Source organism: Ursus maritimus, unplaced genomic scaffold (assembly GCF_017311325.1).
Source record: "Ursus maritimus isolate PB19 unplaced genomic scaffold, ASM1731132v1 scaffold_34, whole genome shotgun sequence".
Taxonomy (NCBI): Eukaryota; Metazoa; Chordata; class Mammalia; order Carnivora; family Ursidae; genus Ursus; species Ursus maritimus.
The window spans coordinates 17450113-17464388 of NW_024426008.1; the positions used below are offsets into that span (position 1 = coordinate 17450113).

The window sequence follows — 14276 nt, forward strand, 5'->3', positions numbered from 1 at the left end:
AAACACTAGAGCTCAAAGGCATCTTACAGATTATGGAATTCAAATTCTTCAGTTGCCAACAGGCCAGTGACTTCCCTGAGAAGTCAAGGGATTGCCCAAAGCGATCCAGCATGCAGATAACTCGGCCTGGAGCACAAGTGTTGAACTCCTAGCCTGGTCCTCTTTCTCTGTCCCTTGTTGACACAGATACGGACAGAATGTTCACATTCTGACAATGCCACAGAATGGTCACAAATGAGAGTGAGGAAGGTCTAGGGCTGATGCATTCCTCAAGCATGGATGAGACTCAAGTGACACAGTCGAATGGGTGATCTGACAGTAGGACACAGATCTGTTGCCTCTCCCCAGAAATATGTGTTCTCCCTAGCCAACTGGTCTTCATCATCATTGAGGATAAAAAATGATATGGGGCACCTGGCTGGCTCAGTCAGTGGAGCATGTGACTCTTGATCTTGGGGTTGTAAGTTCAAGCTCCACGTCGCGTGTAGAGATTACTTAAAAAAGAACATCTTTATAAAACAAAACAAAGAAAACTGATGTACTGATCAAGTAGTCATTAAATCATGATATTGGTTACTCAGAGGATCTGACTCTGGAACTAATTTTTAAGTGATTTGGGAAAAGTTCTCCAACACTTCCCCACATTTAAGTTTGGACATCGATGATGATGATACCAGGGATGATTACAATTTTAAGGTATTAGTCCTCCAAGACTCTCTCTGCTCCCTCTACTATATTCTTAAGATGTGGCAGAATGTTATGTAAGTTGCCCTATTCCTTAAAACAAAGCTTTCAAGAGTTGGTAACAAATTTGTTGTTTGGAATGATCCCAGTTGTTATTTAAAATACTCATGCAGATTCATGGACTAATCCGTCAGGCCAGGTTATCACCCACTCAACACATGACACGGTGTGCTTCCTACAATGGCCACAAGAGGAGATGGGCTCTGTGTCTGTAGGGCCAAAATATGGATATATATAGAGAACCCCAATCTTCTGTCATTTCCAAAAGTACTAACCCTTACTTTTAGAAGAAGGAAGTGAAAATATGTTGTCTTTTTCTAATCTCAATTATTTACGTAAGTGACCTTAGATGTATCTAAAGAAATCATTTCTGGGGTGTTTTTTGTTCTCTTGTTCTACCATTTGGTCCCCTGTTTACTGAGATAATCACTGTCTGGTTAGCTAAACTAAATACACTGCTGTGATTGCGTGCATCTCTCCTTGCTCAAAGACCTCCAATGGCCTCCCGTTGTCCACAGAATAAAGTTGAAATCTCTTTCCTGGCATTTGAGGCCTTTTAGAAGTTGCCCCTACACTGCTTTCCCAATCATATCTCTCCCTCAAGTACCCCTTGAGATTGCTACCATGTTTCACTGCTCCGGCCCTCTCTTGCCTCTGCCTGTCACAGTCATAACCATCCCTCAAATGCAGTTGACTTCTTTCATCATGTCTTCTAGAATGTCCAAGCAGTAAGTGATCTCTCTTGTCTCTGAATACCCAGCACTTTTTTTTTTTTGAGGGAAGTGGGGGACCACTCTTAGAAGATTGGACACAGGCTACCTTGTCTTACATCTATGTGTGATAGAAATCATTCTCCCTTTCTCAAATGTTCTTTGAAACTGGGCAAGGACCATAGAGGATGTGCCATTTTATTGTCATTTTCCCAACCAATACAGGGTCAAACGAATGAAAATGCTAGGCCCAAAGTTGGATTTGTCTTAAACAGGTAAACCCAGGAGACTCCAACCTTTCACTATATGGTTACTTTTGAACATTTTGTTCTAAGAAGCCTGGACATGTTGAAAAAGAAAAGGAACACATAAAATGAAGTTTGTAAAACAGAAGTTGGCTAACTGGTCTTGCCCTGAAGATGTGTTTTGTTGGCCTATACAGTATTTTTAAAGAAAATATTTACCATGGCGCGTGGGTGGCTCAGTAGGTTAAGCACCTACCTTTGGCTTAGGTCATGATCCCAGGGTCTTGGGATCGACCCCAAGTCAGGCTCCCTGCTCAGCAGGGAGTCTGCTCTCCCTCTCCCTCTGCCCCTCCCTCTGCTCATGCTCATGTGTGTGCACTCTCTCAAATAAATAAATAACATCTTAAAAAAAAAAAAAAAAGAAAATATTTACCAACTTTAAAAAATTAGGGTAATTTCACATAAAACCCCTGCCTTCCTTATTATCTTATGAAATCAAAAGGTCTGCCCCCTGGACCTGCATTCTCACATGGCAGCAATTAATTAGAGATGTGTACAGAGTCTGTGCTCCCTAGTTTCCACAATCCTCTCCCAGCCCACATGTCACTCACTTTATAACATCTGCCTGGCTCCTTTAGAAAATTGAGTGTGAGAGTCTGGATATAATAGGAGCAGTCTCAGGATGGAGACTGTCCAGAGCCAAGAGAAGCTTCAGGATGAGCACTTAAAAAAAGTCAGAGACAAGGTTACAAATATTCACATGAAAAGAAATGACCACAAACGAGGAACAATGTAAAGAACCATAAAAAGTTGCCATGTCTTCAGGCTTGGGGACTGAGCAAACGACTTCAGTATCCACACAGCAGTGGATCAAACTAGAAAAAAGACTGTTGGCAGCAGAACCAAAATTCCTATTCTGGCTCTTGATGGAAAGTCAGTTACCAGAATCTTCTCGCTAGTCAACAAGTCCTTGGGGTTGAGGACTGGAGCATCTTGCAACTGTGGGGAGACCCTGGCTTTTGTGAAGCCTCCCAGGGTCCAGGTGAGGGCTGTCATAAACCTTAGGAAGTAAGCCTTTGCCGACGTCTCCCATCTGTGGAGACATGCTCCTCAAAGCGGACTCACCAAGAACCTGTCCTGTCCATTTCCCTGCAGAGTCCAGCCCCCCTTGGCCACTAGGTGGCCCTGTTGCTTTCAGGATTCACCGCTGGGAATTGAGGCTCACCTCAGGGCCACTTGGGAGGTTCTTAAGGACTGGTTCCCATCACTCGATCTATTTTTACCGAAAAGCAACCTAGGATTATTCCAGCCTTGCCTTTAGGGATAAGAAATACAGAACAACAAATCGATAAGGAAGTAGGGCATAATATGGAAATGCGAAAAGAGCAAGACCAGGTCACAGGTGAAGAAAAGCCCTAACTGGGTGGCCTTGTCCTTAGAGCTCCTGCCCACAGTCTGTCTCCATCTCACAGCCCCAGGCCTCCCGGTCCCTACTCACCCTCCCTCTCCTTTCTCTGTTTGACAGGGCCACAGCTAGGTCAATGGAGGGGGCAGAAGGGGGAGGCAGAAACACTTCTCCGGGGAAAAGGACTCCATCTGTCCGCAGCTCACCCAGTTCACTCTTGAACGTGTGATCCTGAGGGAGAAGGGAAGGGGATTTCCGAATGTTTCCTCCTCCGACAAACCAGTTCACATTGGGGTTCCAGCGGTTCACAAAGCCACAGAGATGATTTTCTTCGAAGTCACATTCTGGCAGAAGAGAAATGAAAACGCACTTTATGGAGACACAGTCACACCTAGGTATATACCCCCACTCCTGCCGAGGCTGCTCTTCCGTATTCAGATACGTTTCTCATTCCCTTTGACTACCGGAAGCTTTGAACCAGGCTCCCTGGGCGATGCGGCAAATTGTAATTCATCCTTGCTTCTTTGGATGATGGCCCCTCCACTGACTAGCCATGTGAATTGCAGCATGACCTCTCTTGGGCTCTGTGCCTTCAGTTGTGAAATGAGGGGCTCGCTCCTGCCACACAGGGCTGTCCCCACACAGAGCCGGCCGTGTGGGTAGTCCTTGGTGCATCAGCCACCTCTGGTTCAAAGCCCTATTTGGGACCATCCTCTTAGCCCCAGAAATTGTGTCTGCCATCCTTCTGGTAGCCCATTTCTCTATCCCCTTCTCTCCGGATGGTAGACAAGATACCCAGGGTTAAAGGACATGCTTCCTAGGTGCTAACAGCCTCTGCTTTTCTTATTAACAAGAAACAGAATAGACAGGGCAGGCATATCCTAGGCTCTGGGTCCTTCTGCAGCTCCTCAGTGGAGAAGAGAAAGAAAATAAAAAGATTTCACCTACCACCCCCCTCCCCACTTCTAGTAGACTGACATGTTTGCACAGATAAACTGCTGCCAGTCAACAGACTCCTCTAGTGGGAATAAGAAACTCACAAACCAATGCCTGTATTGGCCCCCATAATCAACTACAAATATGAAGTCTGATTGTCCTGGCCATCTCCCATTACCCCTCTACACCCCTTTTTCACTCCAGCAGTAAACCTGTATGGACTGTATCACTGGCCTCCCCTGCCTTCTGTCTTCCTGTTGGATTTGACTGATGGAAAGTACGAGGAGAATGAGGTTGGTGGTGTTCATTCCTCCAGCTCCCTCCCTGCCAGGTTGCCATGCATTGGCTGTGTCCCTCTCCTGAGGACATAGGTCCTATCAAGGAGACCTCCCCACACAGCCACTGGCTCCAGGCTCTGGTAGCCCCTCCCCCCTTGCCCTAATGGCTGATGAAGCATCGCTCTTACTAGTCCTGGGTTAGCACCTACGTTTTTCCTGGTTTCCTTTACCCACCCACACCTTTGTAGCCCCTAATGAGTTTTCTTCAAATTACTCAGGTTGAATGGACCCTCTATTTCCACTCCCCTGCCAGGACCCTGACTGATACAGTTATCAATGTGTTTTTACATTAGCAATCACTGAAAAATTTTAAGATTTTTATCTGCAACTTTTCCATCGCAGTGTCTGCCAAGCAATACCCCATGGTTCCGTGACAAAGGGTGCTAACGAATAACATAGAAAGCAGAATAGTCCTTAATGTGCCAGGTACTATTCTAAGCACTTTAACTGAATTAACTTATTTAATCCTCAAAACAGTCCCATGAGGTAGGTGCTATTATTATCCTCATTTTACAGCTGAGGAAACAAGCAAAGAGAGAGCACAGAAAGGAAGGCAAGGGGATGGTAGATCAGGCATCTCAACGAGATGAAAGCATTGGCACTCCTTTTGTTTTTTAAACAAACCAGAAGCCACTGAGTGATTTGAAGAGAGGAAACTTACATTTTTAAAGTGCCCGGCCCTGGGCCAGTCACCCTCGTACCTATGATCTCATCAGTCCCCACATTATTTCTAGGAGGGAAGCATTTTATATCCATTTCGCAGGTGCAGAAACAAAGGCTAAGGGGCGCAGGCAGTCGAGGGGCCAGCAGGTGGCGCTGCAGCAGGCGCGTCCGACTGGTGGGTGGGCTGTGGGAGGCGCACCTGCCACCCCGAGGTAGCTACCAGGGGGCTCAGGGGTCTAACCCCACTGTATCTTCAGAACATGGTCACATTTTCTTCCCTCATGTTCTCCTTCACTTCTAACTTAGTATTATCGTTGGAAGGTCAAAACAGAGAAGTGAGAGTCCGGGGAATTAGCAAAGGCTCTTTTTTATCTTTGACTCTCTTTCCTCTTCCTCCCCAAAGCCGTTCAACCTCCAATGGCTGTCAGTGCTGAAAAATCTCTCAATCTCCCACCTTTTCCCTATTCGAGCCCAGTGTTGGGCCTTCGTTATGTCCCGTCTGTAAGGTTACAACCACTTTGGGGGTTTTCCTCTCCTACCTATTTTCCTTGTTTCCAAGTCACTTTCCATGGGGCCGCCAGCGTCACCATGGGAGGACGAGGAGCTGACTTCGAGCACCTGCCAACCACAGAATCATCCATACTCCACAGCCGGGATCCAGACTCTTCCCTAAGGCTCCCTTGGCTTTCTGATTGGCTCTTCCAACGCCCTTGTAGGCTTCTGGCCGGAGCCTGAGCATGCTCTGTGCCTCCTCCCCACTGGAGTGTGCCCACCGAGAGTTCTTCTCCTCCTCCCCCAGACCTGCACTTCACCGAATTCCACTGCTTCCTGAAACCCCAGCTCAAATGCATCTCTGGTGTTCAGTCCTGCCCGATGTCCTGTCCTCCTGCTCCGGGAGTGCCCACATCGTACAGAGAAATAGGCCAATGGCAGACAAATAGAAGGTGAGCGGCCCCAGGGCACAGAGGGCCAAGGTGTATCTGAGAGAAATGGAGTAAAATGAGGACAGAAGGGAATACAATGCCTGCTTTCCTGGCAGAAGCTGAGCTCACAGCAAACTGGAAATTATCTTTATTAGAATATGTCAAGGTTCAGGCAGCAGCTGGGGTTATACGTGCAGCTTCTACTCTCCCTTCGTTAATCCAGCCAGTCCAGGCCGACTCCGATGAGCCTTCCTCCGCTACAGACAGGAGCAACACACATCATTCCAGGGAACCTCGAGAAGCATCTAAGCTATGGTGCATTATGCACCTACTTCCATAAAATACCTTGCCTTTAGGGTCGATTCAGTTCCCTCTGGCAACAGATTTTGGAAGAAGAGTCACAATTCACATTCTGAGGCAGTGAGAACAAAACCCACTTACCAATACAGTAGCTGGTTGTCATCTTGATTTCAAAGAGTGCGATGCTGGCTGTGCTTCCCTGTCCGAGCACACCTTCTACTAACAGCTGCATGACACAGGAGGGAGAAGGGAGTTAGCTTCCGACACCGTGTTTCCTTGGCTCAGTGTTTCAGAGACTCGTCGGGAGCTGTTCAGCAATTCAAGGCAAGGCGAGATGGCTTGTCTCAGCTAATTGCTACTGGATACCAATCTCATGCGGGTTCTAAAAGAGTGTGTGTGTGTGTGTGTGTGTGTGTGTGTGTGTGTGTGTGTACAAGGTGAGCAAGGTGTCCAGTAAAAGCTTTGAGCCAACTGTCTTCAAGTGCTTTCCCAATCACCCCCTTCTCTACCGCCAGTGGCGGCACTGGTTGGCCAGAGATGGAGAGGAGGGCTGATGTCCTTGGGGAAATCCATTCTGAGAATGGTCAGGGACTCAGGGCAGAGGCTGCAGCAGGGAAAACCCTTGGAGGAGGAGGTAGGAAGCACAACCTGACTAGCGGTGGGAGACTCCACTTGAGATGGAAGAGGCTCATAAATCAACTTGCAGTTTCCATATTACTGAAAAAATTTGAAACTTTTACATAAAGAACAGAGGGGAGCATGACAATTTACACGGCTGATTTCAAGCACTGCTGTGGTTCATCTTTGATCCTGTTTCTGAAGGTACTGGCTCTTCTTTATGTGACTTCAGCCTGGTCTTTGGCAACTATGCTGGTAGATTTAGGATGTGGCCTATTGCTGGGCAGTGTGAACTAGAGAGCTCGGACCTCAATGCTTCTTCCCTGCATCCTCCCTCCTGCCTGATGGGAGGGGGAGAGGAGAAGACAGCATTTCAACACTTTTTGAGGGAGAGAGATGAGATAGGGAATTGAAAGGGGAATTAGGAATGGAGATAGTGTTCGTGAGGGCCCTATTCTTTCCTCCATGACACAGTCTCACTACACGTCACACTCAGCATCTGGCCAAGTGAGTCCAGATCTCATCCTCTTTCCCTGCTCCACACATCATCCAGCTTTATGTTACATTGTCTACTTTCCTCTTCCAACACTGCCTACGGAACAACCTCCAGCTTTGAAAAGGAATCAGAATGTATCCTTTATGTATCTTTCCCTATTCAAAGTAGCTCCACTTTTCCTTTAACCATAGTGAATGTTTTGTTCAAAATTTGTAGCAAACAGACCATTAGGAAGATACCACGCACAACAGAGAAAGATGAAACAAAATGATTAGAAATGAGAATGCTCCCTAAAGCCCATTAGAAAATAAATTTCCATTGAAGAGGTTGGTTTAGATCCTTACAGAAGTCCCATTTAAACAGATGAGAAAGAAATCTGGGAAGAAGCTCTTCTAAAGAATAAACACAATATTAACTTACTAATTATTAATTACTAATAGTCTTCTGGGACACATCTCTTAAAAAAGCAGCACATCCTAACATAAGAGATAACTAACTTCAGTGGCAGAAATTTTCACACAATTTCAGAGTAGCAAAATGCGACGTGATAAACCAGGCGCCTACATTCTACCTACCTTGAATTTCTTGGAACTGTTTTGTAAATCCAAGCTGGCTATGAGCCAGCTGTCTGAAGGCTCCTTCGCTGACCACAGCAAGCGGTCAAAGCTTTCATCTTCAAATCTCACATACAGGTTCAGCTGGCTGGTGTCTGATGGAGACCCTGAAGACGCAGTTATCTGGTAGACCAGTCGGAGGCAGCTCCATTCCTCAGCCTGTAGATCGGAACTTAGCAGCACAGCTTTTTCCCCCTGCTTGGCAAAGGAGGTGTCCACGTAAATGTAGTGACCTGGAAAGAGAAAAAAGCACAGGGAAAGGATCGATCCACTATTCGCAACTCAGGGAAATAGACAACCGTGGCCCAGGGAAGGAAGCTTAAGGGCAGATACAGCCTGTGGATGCATTTCAATGGCCTACCGAATGTTGCCTGAACACGGGATCTCTGCCTTCTTATGAAAAATTAGAAGGTCCCACAATATGAGACCATGGTCACAGGACACATGGCAATGGGCTGGAGCTACGGAGTGCCGCCCCTTGAGAGGGTGGCATGGGCGTTACATGTTGCCATAATCCCCACTGCTCCCTATTACCCCCCCGACATTGAAGACAAGTGTCTGTTGCCTATTATCGTCTCATACCAGGGCCATTTATTATGCTCCATTCATTTTCCTGGTCCCTATATGCATGAGAGTTTGAGAACTTCAGAACCCAGAGGAGCAGCATGCCTCTGCTGGAGCCAGAATACCTTGGCGGACTCAACCTTCTCCTTCCACAGCTCCCCTCATACCCAATGATTTGATCTGCATCTAATTTGCATCATTATAGGAGACTGAATTTATTTGGTTGCCTCAAATCTTGGGGGCTAGGCAAAGTTCACTGTCAGCTGATTTTTAAAATTGGGAATAAGACTCTCCTCCTCTAGACTCTTCCACAACAAAATCTCATAGTTCTGATAACAAAATGGAAAAGCATATGCAAAATTTGGGGGACAGGGCATTCACCACTGCCTTCTCCTCCACCCCCTCCTCCTTTGCTTGCCCTCTTTGCTCCTCTCCCTTCCTCCTGCCCCCCTTCCTGCATCTTCCTGATGCTGATATATGGTTCTCTGCTGGTTACATGAGGATATAAAACAAAATTGCTATGAAGAACAGAACAAAATGGATTAGAAGCAGGGACTATAACCTGAGCCTTCAGAATCTGACTCTGGTCAGTGGCTTCCCATAGCAATGACCTGATCTGCCTGCGCATCTTGGGGACCGGCTGCCTGTGGGACCTGCACTCTCACATATGCTCAGAGGTTCCCACATTCCTGGCCAGCATCTCACCTGCTGCCTTCCATCCTGGATCCACCTCCCCACCCCTTGCATTTTAGGCTCCTCAACACCGAACTCTTACTAGAAAGGCTGTGAAATTCCTCCTTGCTTTGCATGATCTTCTTCAGCCCCTCCTCCCATGTTCATTGCCCCAAATGCCAACTCCAGCCAGGGCCCTGGGCTTTGTGGTGAGTACTGACAGGCCAGCAGAGGCTCAGCTGATGGACAGCCTTGTAGTTAGGGTGCTGTCTTCATGGAGCCTCATTGGCCTGTGAAGCGTTTCGAGATCAACATCTGTCTCCAGTGGGCAGTCTTTCACCATAGCAGCCACCCCCCCCCCAGTACAAATAGCAACTGCTTCTAGATGCCAATGCAGGCACCCCTGTGAGGAAATCTGGCCCTTGCTGTCATCACCACCAACACCATCACTCCCTGCACAGAGTGAACTCTCACTATGAACCAGGTGCTGTTCTAAGTGCTTCACATGCTTTACATGCACTTGCTAGCTGTGGGGACTGCTGGGTTTGGAATACTAGGCTGGGGCTCTTGAGGGCAACTCTTTTTTAAACAGAAATGGCAGCTTCTCTGTGATTTGAGGGTCCATATACGTGCCATCCTCATTTTTCGCTCTCCGCTACTGTTCCCAGAGAAGGGACTCTCAGCAGGCTGGTAATGGGGTGGGCATGGGGACTAGGGGAACTCCCGAGAGCACTTCAAACCTTATCTGAGGAATTAGAGAGCTGGCACATGGGTAAGCAGAGGAAAGAAACAAACTCCTCGCTGTGTCCGCGGGAGTTTCACATCCTGTGCCAATCTCGCTGCCCTATAGTCTCAATTCTCCCACTCCCTACTGCCTTTCCCAGTTCTGGAAAGAAACAACTCACAAAAATGGCTCTCAAACTTGAGCCGAGAGTCACCTGGGGGGCCTGTTCATCCGATTTCTGGGCCCACCCTTGAGTTGCCATCATGTAGGTCTGGGGTTATGCTGCAAGTCTAGCAGACTGCATTTCTGGGAAGTTCCAGGGGTGCTGATGCTGCTGGTCTGGGGGCCACACTCGAGAAGCAAAGATTTACAATATCTGCTAGAGAAACAGGACTCACCATTCAGACACTTTTTAAAAAAAAAGATTGGTTGATTGATTTTAGAGAGGGGGGAGGGGCAGAGGAAGAGGGAGAGAGAGAATCTCAAGCAGACTCCACACTGAGCGTGGAGCCCAACTCGAGGCTTGATTCCAGGACCCTGAGATCATGACCTGAGCTGAAATCAAGAACTGGATGCTTAACTGACTGAAAGAGCTGGCTACTGTAGCATGTAGAGGAGGGAGGAGAGAGCTCTGTCTGGAGGTAAAACTCAAAGTTAGGTCAATGTGTGCTGCAGCAGGCTTGGCGAGTCCATCTACTGGTGATTATCTTGATTTTTCAGTGACTGCCATAACAAAACCCCTCTTGGAGCTAGAGAGTATTACGCTAAGTGAAATAAGCCAGTAACTGAAAGACAAACACATACGATTGCATTCATTTGTGGAATTTAAGAAACAAAACAAATGAGCAAAGGGGACAAAAAAAAAAAAAAGAGAGGCAAACCAAGGAAGAGACTCTTAACTATAAAGAACAAACTGAGGGTTAGCAGAGGAGAGGTGGCTGGGGGGATGGGGGAACTAGGTGATGGGGATTAAGGAGGACACTTGCTGTAATGAGCACCAAGAGATGTACAGAAGTACTGAATCACTATACTGTACACCTGAAATTAAAATTACACTAGGTTAACTAACTGGAATTTAAATAAAAACTTAAAAAAAATCTCTCCTGACATAATCTCTCACTATATCAGATTTTATTATAAGCATACACTAATGCTCTCATATTAAGAAACTTTGAGGGGCGCCTGAGTGGCACAGTCATTAAGCATCTGCCTTCGGCTCAGGGCATGATCCCAGCATTCTGGGATCGAGCCCCACATCAGGCTTCTCTGCTAGGAGCCTGCTTCTTCCTCTCCCACTCCCCCTCCTTGTGTTCCCTCTCTTGCTGGCTGTCTCTCTCTGTGTCAAATAAACAAATAAAATCTTTTTTTAAAAAAGAACCTTTGAGAGCATGTACTATAAACTGTATTATTTAAAAATATCTCGATAGTCTACAGTATGAAAGTTGGTGCTATTTATTGAGAGATCTCGGTATCTCAGTCATCAGTGTTGGCTCTTTCAAAATATTGGGATTTTTGCATGGAAACTACAGACCTCGAATTTCTTTTCAGGTCATGCTGTGTGAGTGTGCCTATTAGCTGCATTACAACCCATCCAGATTTATCTACCTAACTGATTTTGCATCCACAGCAGAATAATGCATTTTCCCAGATCAGAGAACGAGCTCAAGTGCTGCCCACCTCCACCAACAATGCCAAGCTCAAGACAGGTTTTCTTAATTAATTACTACTTTTTTTTTTTTCCTTGCCTGGGTACAGCCTCAGAATCCTTCTAAACAGTGTTCCATGTAGCCACTTACCAATCAATTTGAGTTAATACTTGAGTTGAAATTATTTGCTTTATCCTTGTTTGTGGCTTCAGTGTCATAAATGGAACTAGTTGTGGTCATGTTAGAGTTAAATTGAACTAGAAGGAATGTGGTAAATTTTGAATAAGTTTTAGAAAATGAAGAAAGAATGAGGAAGATACTGATAGCAGGGATGGTGCCCTTCCCTGGACTCTCACTAATAAAATCGCTATTCTAGAACAAATTGATAATGGTTTTGGTGAGTTGTTTTTTCTTACTTTATTAAAAAGAATCATTTTACGGGATGCATGGGTGGCTCAGTTGGTTAAGCATCTGCCTTCGGCTCAGGTCATGATCCCAGGGTCCTGGGATCAAGTCCTGCATGGGCTCCTTGCTCAGTGGGGAGCCTGCTTCTCCCTCTGTCTGCAGTTCCCCATGCTTGTGTGTGCACATGCTCGCTCTCTCTCTGTGTGTCAAATAAATAAAAATTTTAAAAAAGAATCATTTTACTACTGAGTTAATGAGGTCTTCTTTGTGTGGGAAATATTTCATTTATTCTACACTTGATCTTAGCCAAAGGGCTGAGAAGCAATATATTTCATTTATTCTTTCTGAATGAAGCTGAATCTGGAAGTTAATCTTGAACATAATTTACACACAATAAAATTCACCCTTTTAATACCATTCAGTCATTTTTAGTATACTCACAAAGTTCTGCAACCATCACCACTATCTACTTCCAGAATCTTTTCGTCACCCAAAAAAGAAATCCCATACCCATTTTTTCCTCCCACTAGCCTCTGGGAATCACAGATCTATTCTTTTTCCCCTTCGTTTTGTTTTGTTATTATAGCATGTTTGCTTAATTTACAGAAAGCAGAAAATAAGCTGGGTCTTGTTTTGATCCAAACATTGATGTCTTAAAGGTTGTACACAATATTTGTTAAAAAGAACATATAAAAATACCTTTTCAGATGCTTCTACAAGAAAGAAAATACAAAATTTAACCCCACAACTTTCCTCTTTGCTAGAACTGCAAACTACTGCTACAGTTTTAAATAGACTTTTTGTTATTTAAACTATACATCCAGGAAAATCTAAAAAATTAAAGAAATGCGCATATAAATGATTGCATAGCAGAACATGAACATTAACTGCAAACAGTAAATAAATGAAAGTTAGAAATACTATCAAATATACAAAGCTTCTAGAATCAATCCTTTAAACACATTCCACAAACAGTATTTAAAAACCATCTTTTGTTCTTTATAGGCAAGGCCTATATTACTAAAACCAAAATTGAAAAAAAGTAATCCTCTAAAAGGAATCGTTTCCCCACAATATTTCTTTCTTATACCTGTAAGCAAGCAATCTAAAAAATTTTAAAGATGCTAGCTTTTATTCTGAAATGAGATAGGACATGTCCCTTTTATTGCCCCCTAAACGATCTCTCAGAGAAATGCTAGATGTTATAAATGGTTAGGGTCTTTTCTTTTTTAGTTAGGTACTGCCAGGTACTACATTGATAATCTATCAAACTCAGAGCTGTGACTCTTAATTCTTTCCAAAATATTTTAAATTTCATGGCACCATAGAATCACCTAGAATGGGAGTGTTCTCTCTCAACTTGCCTCACATGAAATAAGCTAAGGTGTGAAGAACAAACCTGCTTCATAAAGCGGTAGGCAAATTTTGATACAAATGCACAAACTGAGTGCTGTAAGCACCAAAACTCAGTTCTTTTACACTATGCATATGCATAAACAAAATCTACTTGGAAACAATTTACTTGCTGCTTTTTTTTTTTTTTTAAGATTTTATTTATTTATTTGACAGAGAGAGACAGCCAGCGAGAGAGGGAACACAAGCAGGGGGAGTGGGAGAGGAAGAAGCAGACTCCTAGCGGAGGAGCCCGATGTGGGGCTCGATCCCATAACGCCGGGATCACGCCCTGAGCCGAAGGCAGACACTTAACGACTGCGCCACTGAGGCGCCCCTACTTGCTGCTTTTTAACAGCAGTAAGAAAACTAAGCAACATGACCACCGATACTCCTTAAAGTCTAAAGTAACTACACGAGAGCATTTTTTTCCCTCCAAATTATTTCTGCCATCATTGACCTGCTCAAATTTTAAGGTGAGTTCTTCTGATGTTTATATGTTCCAAATCTTCACAGAAACCAGAAACAAACAAACAAAATGAAACAGTGAAGGCTCCATGTTTCAGTCAAAAACTCAATCTTCCCCCAGATCCTACTTAACCCAGTTGGCATCATTCCCCAAGACAGTGGGGTTAGCAAAAGAGCTATTCCACGCTCTGTCATAAATTAACTATTATCACGGGCTTAGACATCTTAACAAGACAAAAAGGTCCACCCTGAACCTCCATGTGTCTGATCAGTCAGTGTTGTACTGTGGCTACAACTTCGCTTTTGTATCATTCTATCTTATTAGCAAGCTACATTTCTAGGTTAACAGTTCTACCGAATATGGATATGAAAGTTTATTTTTAATAAGACAATGTTGCAAATTATGGTCATCC

General features: G+C 44.8%; 1 protein-coding gene across 4 annotated transcripts in view; it reads right to left on the bottom strand.

Annotated features, from left to right (window-relative positions):
* Positions 1-14276, bottom strand: part of MAMDC2 (MAM domain containing 2) — a 278192-nt gene that overhangs the window by 70890 nt on the left and 193026 nt on the right. For all 4 annotated transcript variants that reach the window (XR_005831848.1, XM_040620254.1, XM_040620253.1 and 1 more), the window contains 3 exons: positions 7954-8225; positions 6406-6490; positions 3311-3448 (listed from right to left, as the gene is read on the bottom strand). Coding sequence is in view for 3 of the 4 variants with exons in the window: in XM_040620254.1 (XP_040476188.1) it covers positions 3311-3448; positions 6406-6490; positions 7954-8225 (495 nt within the window). In the remaining variant the exon portion in view is untranslated. The remainder of the gene's footprint in view (positions 1-3310; positions 3449-6405; positions 6491-7953; positions 8226-14276) is intronic.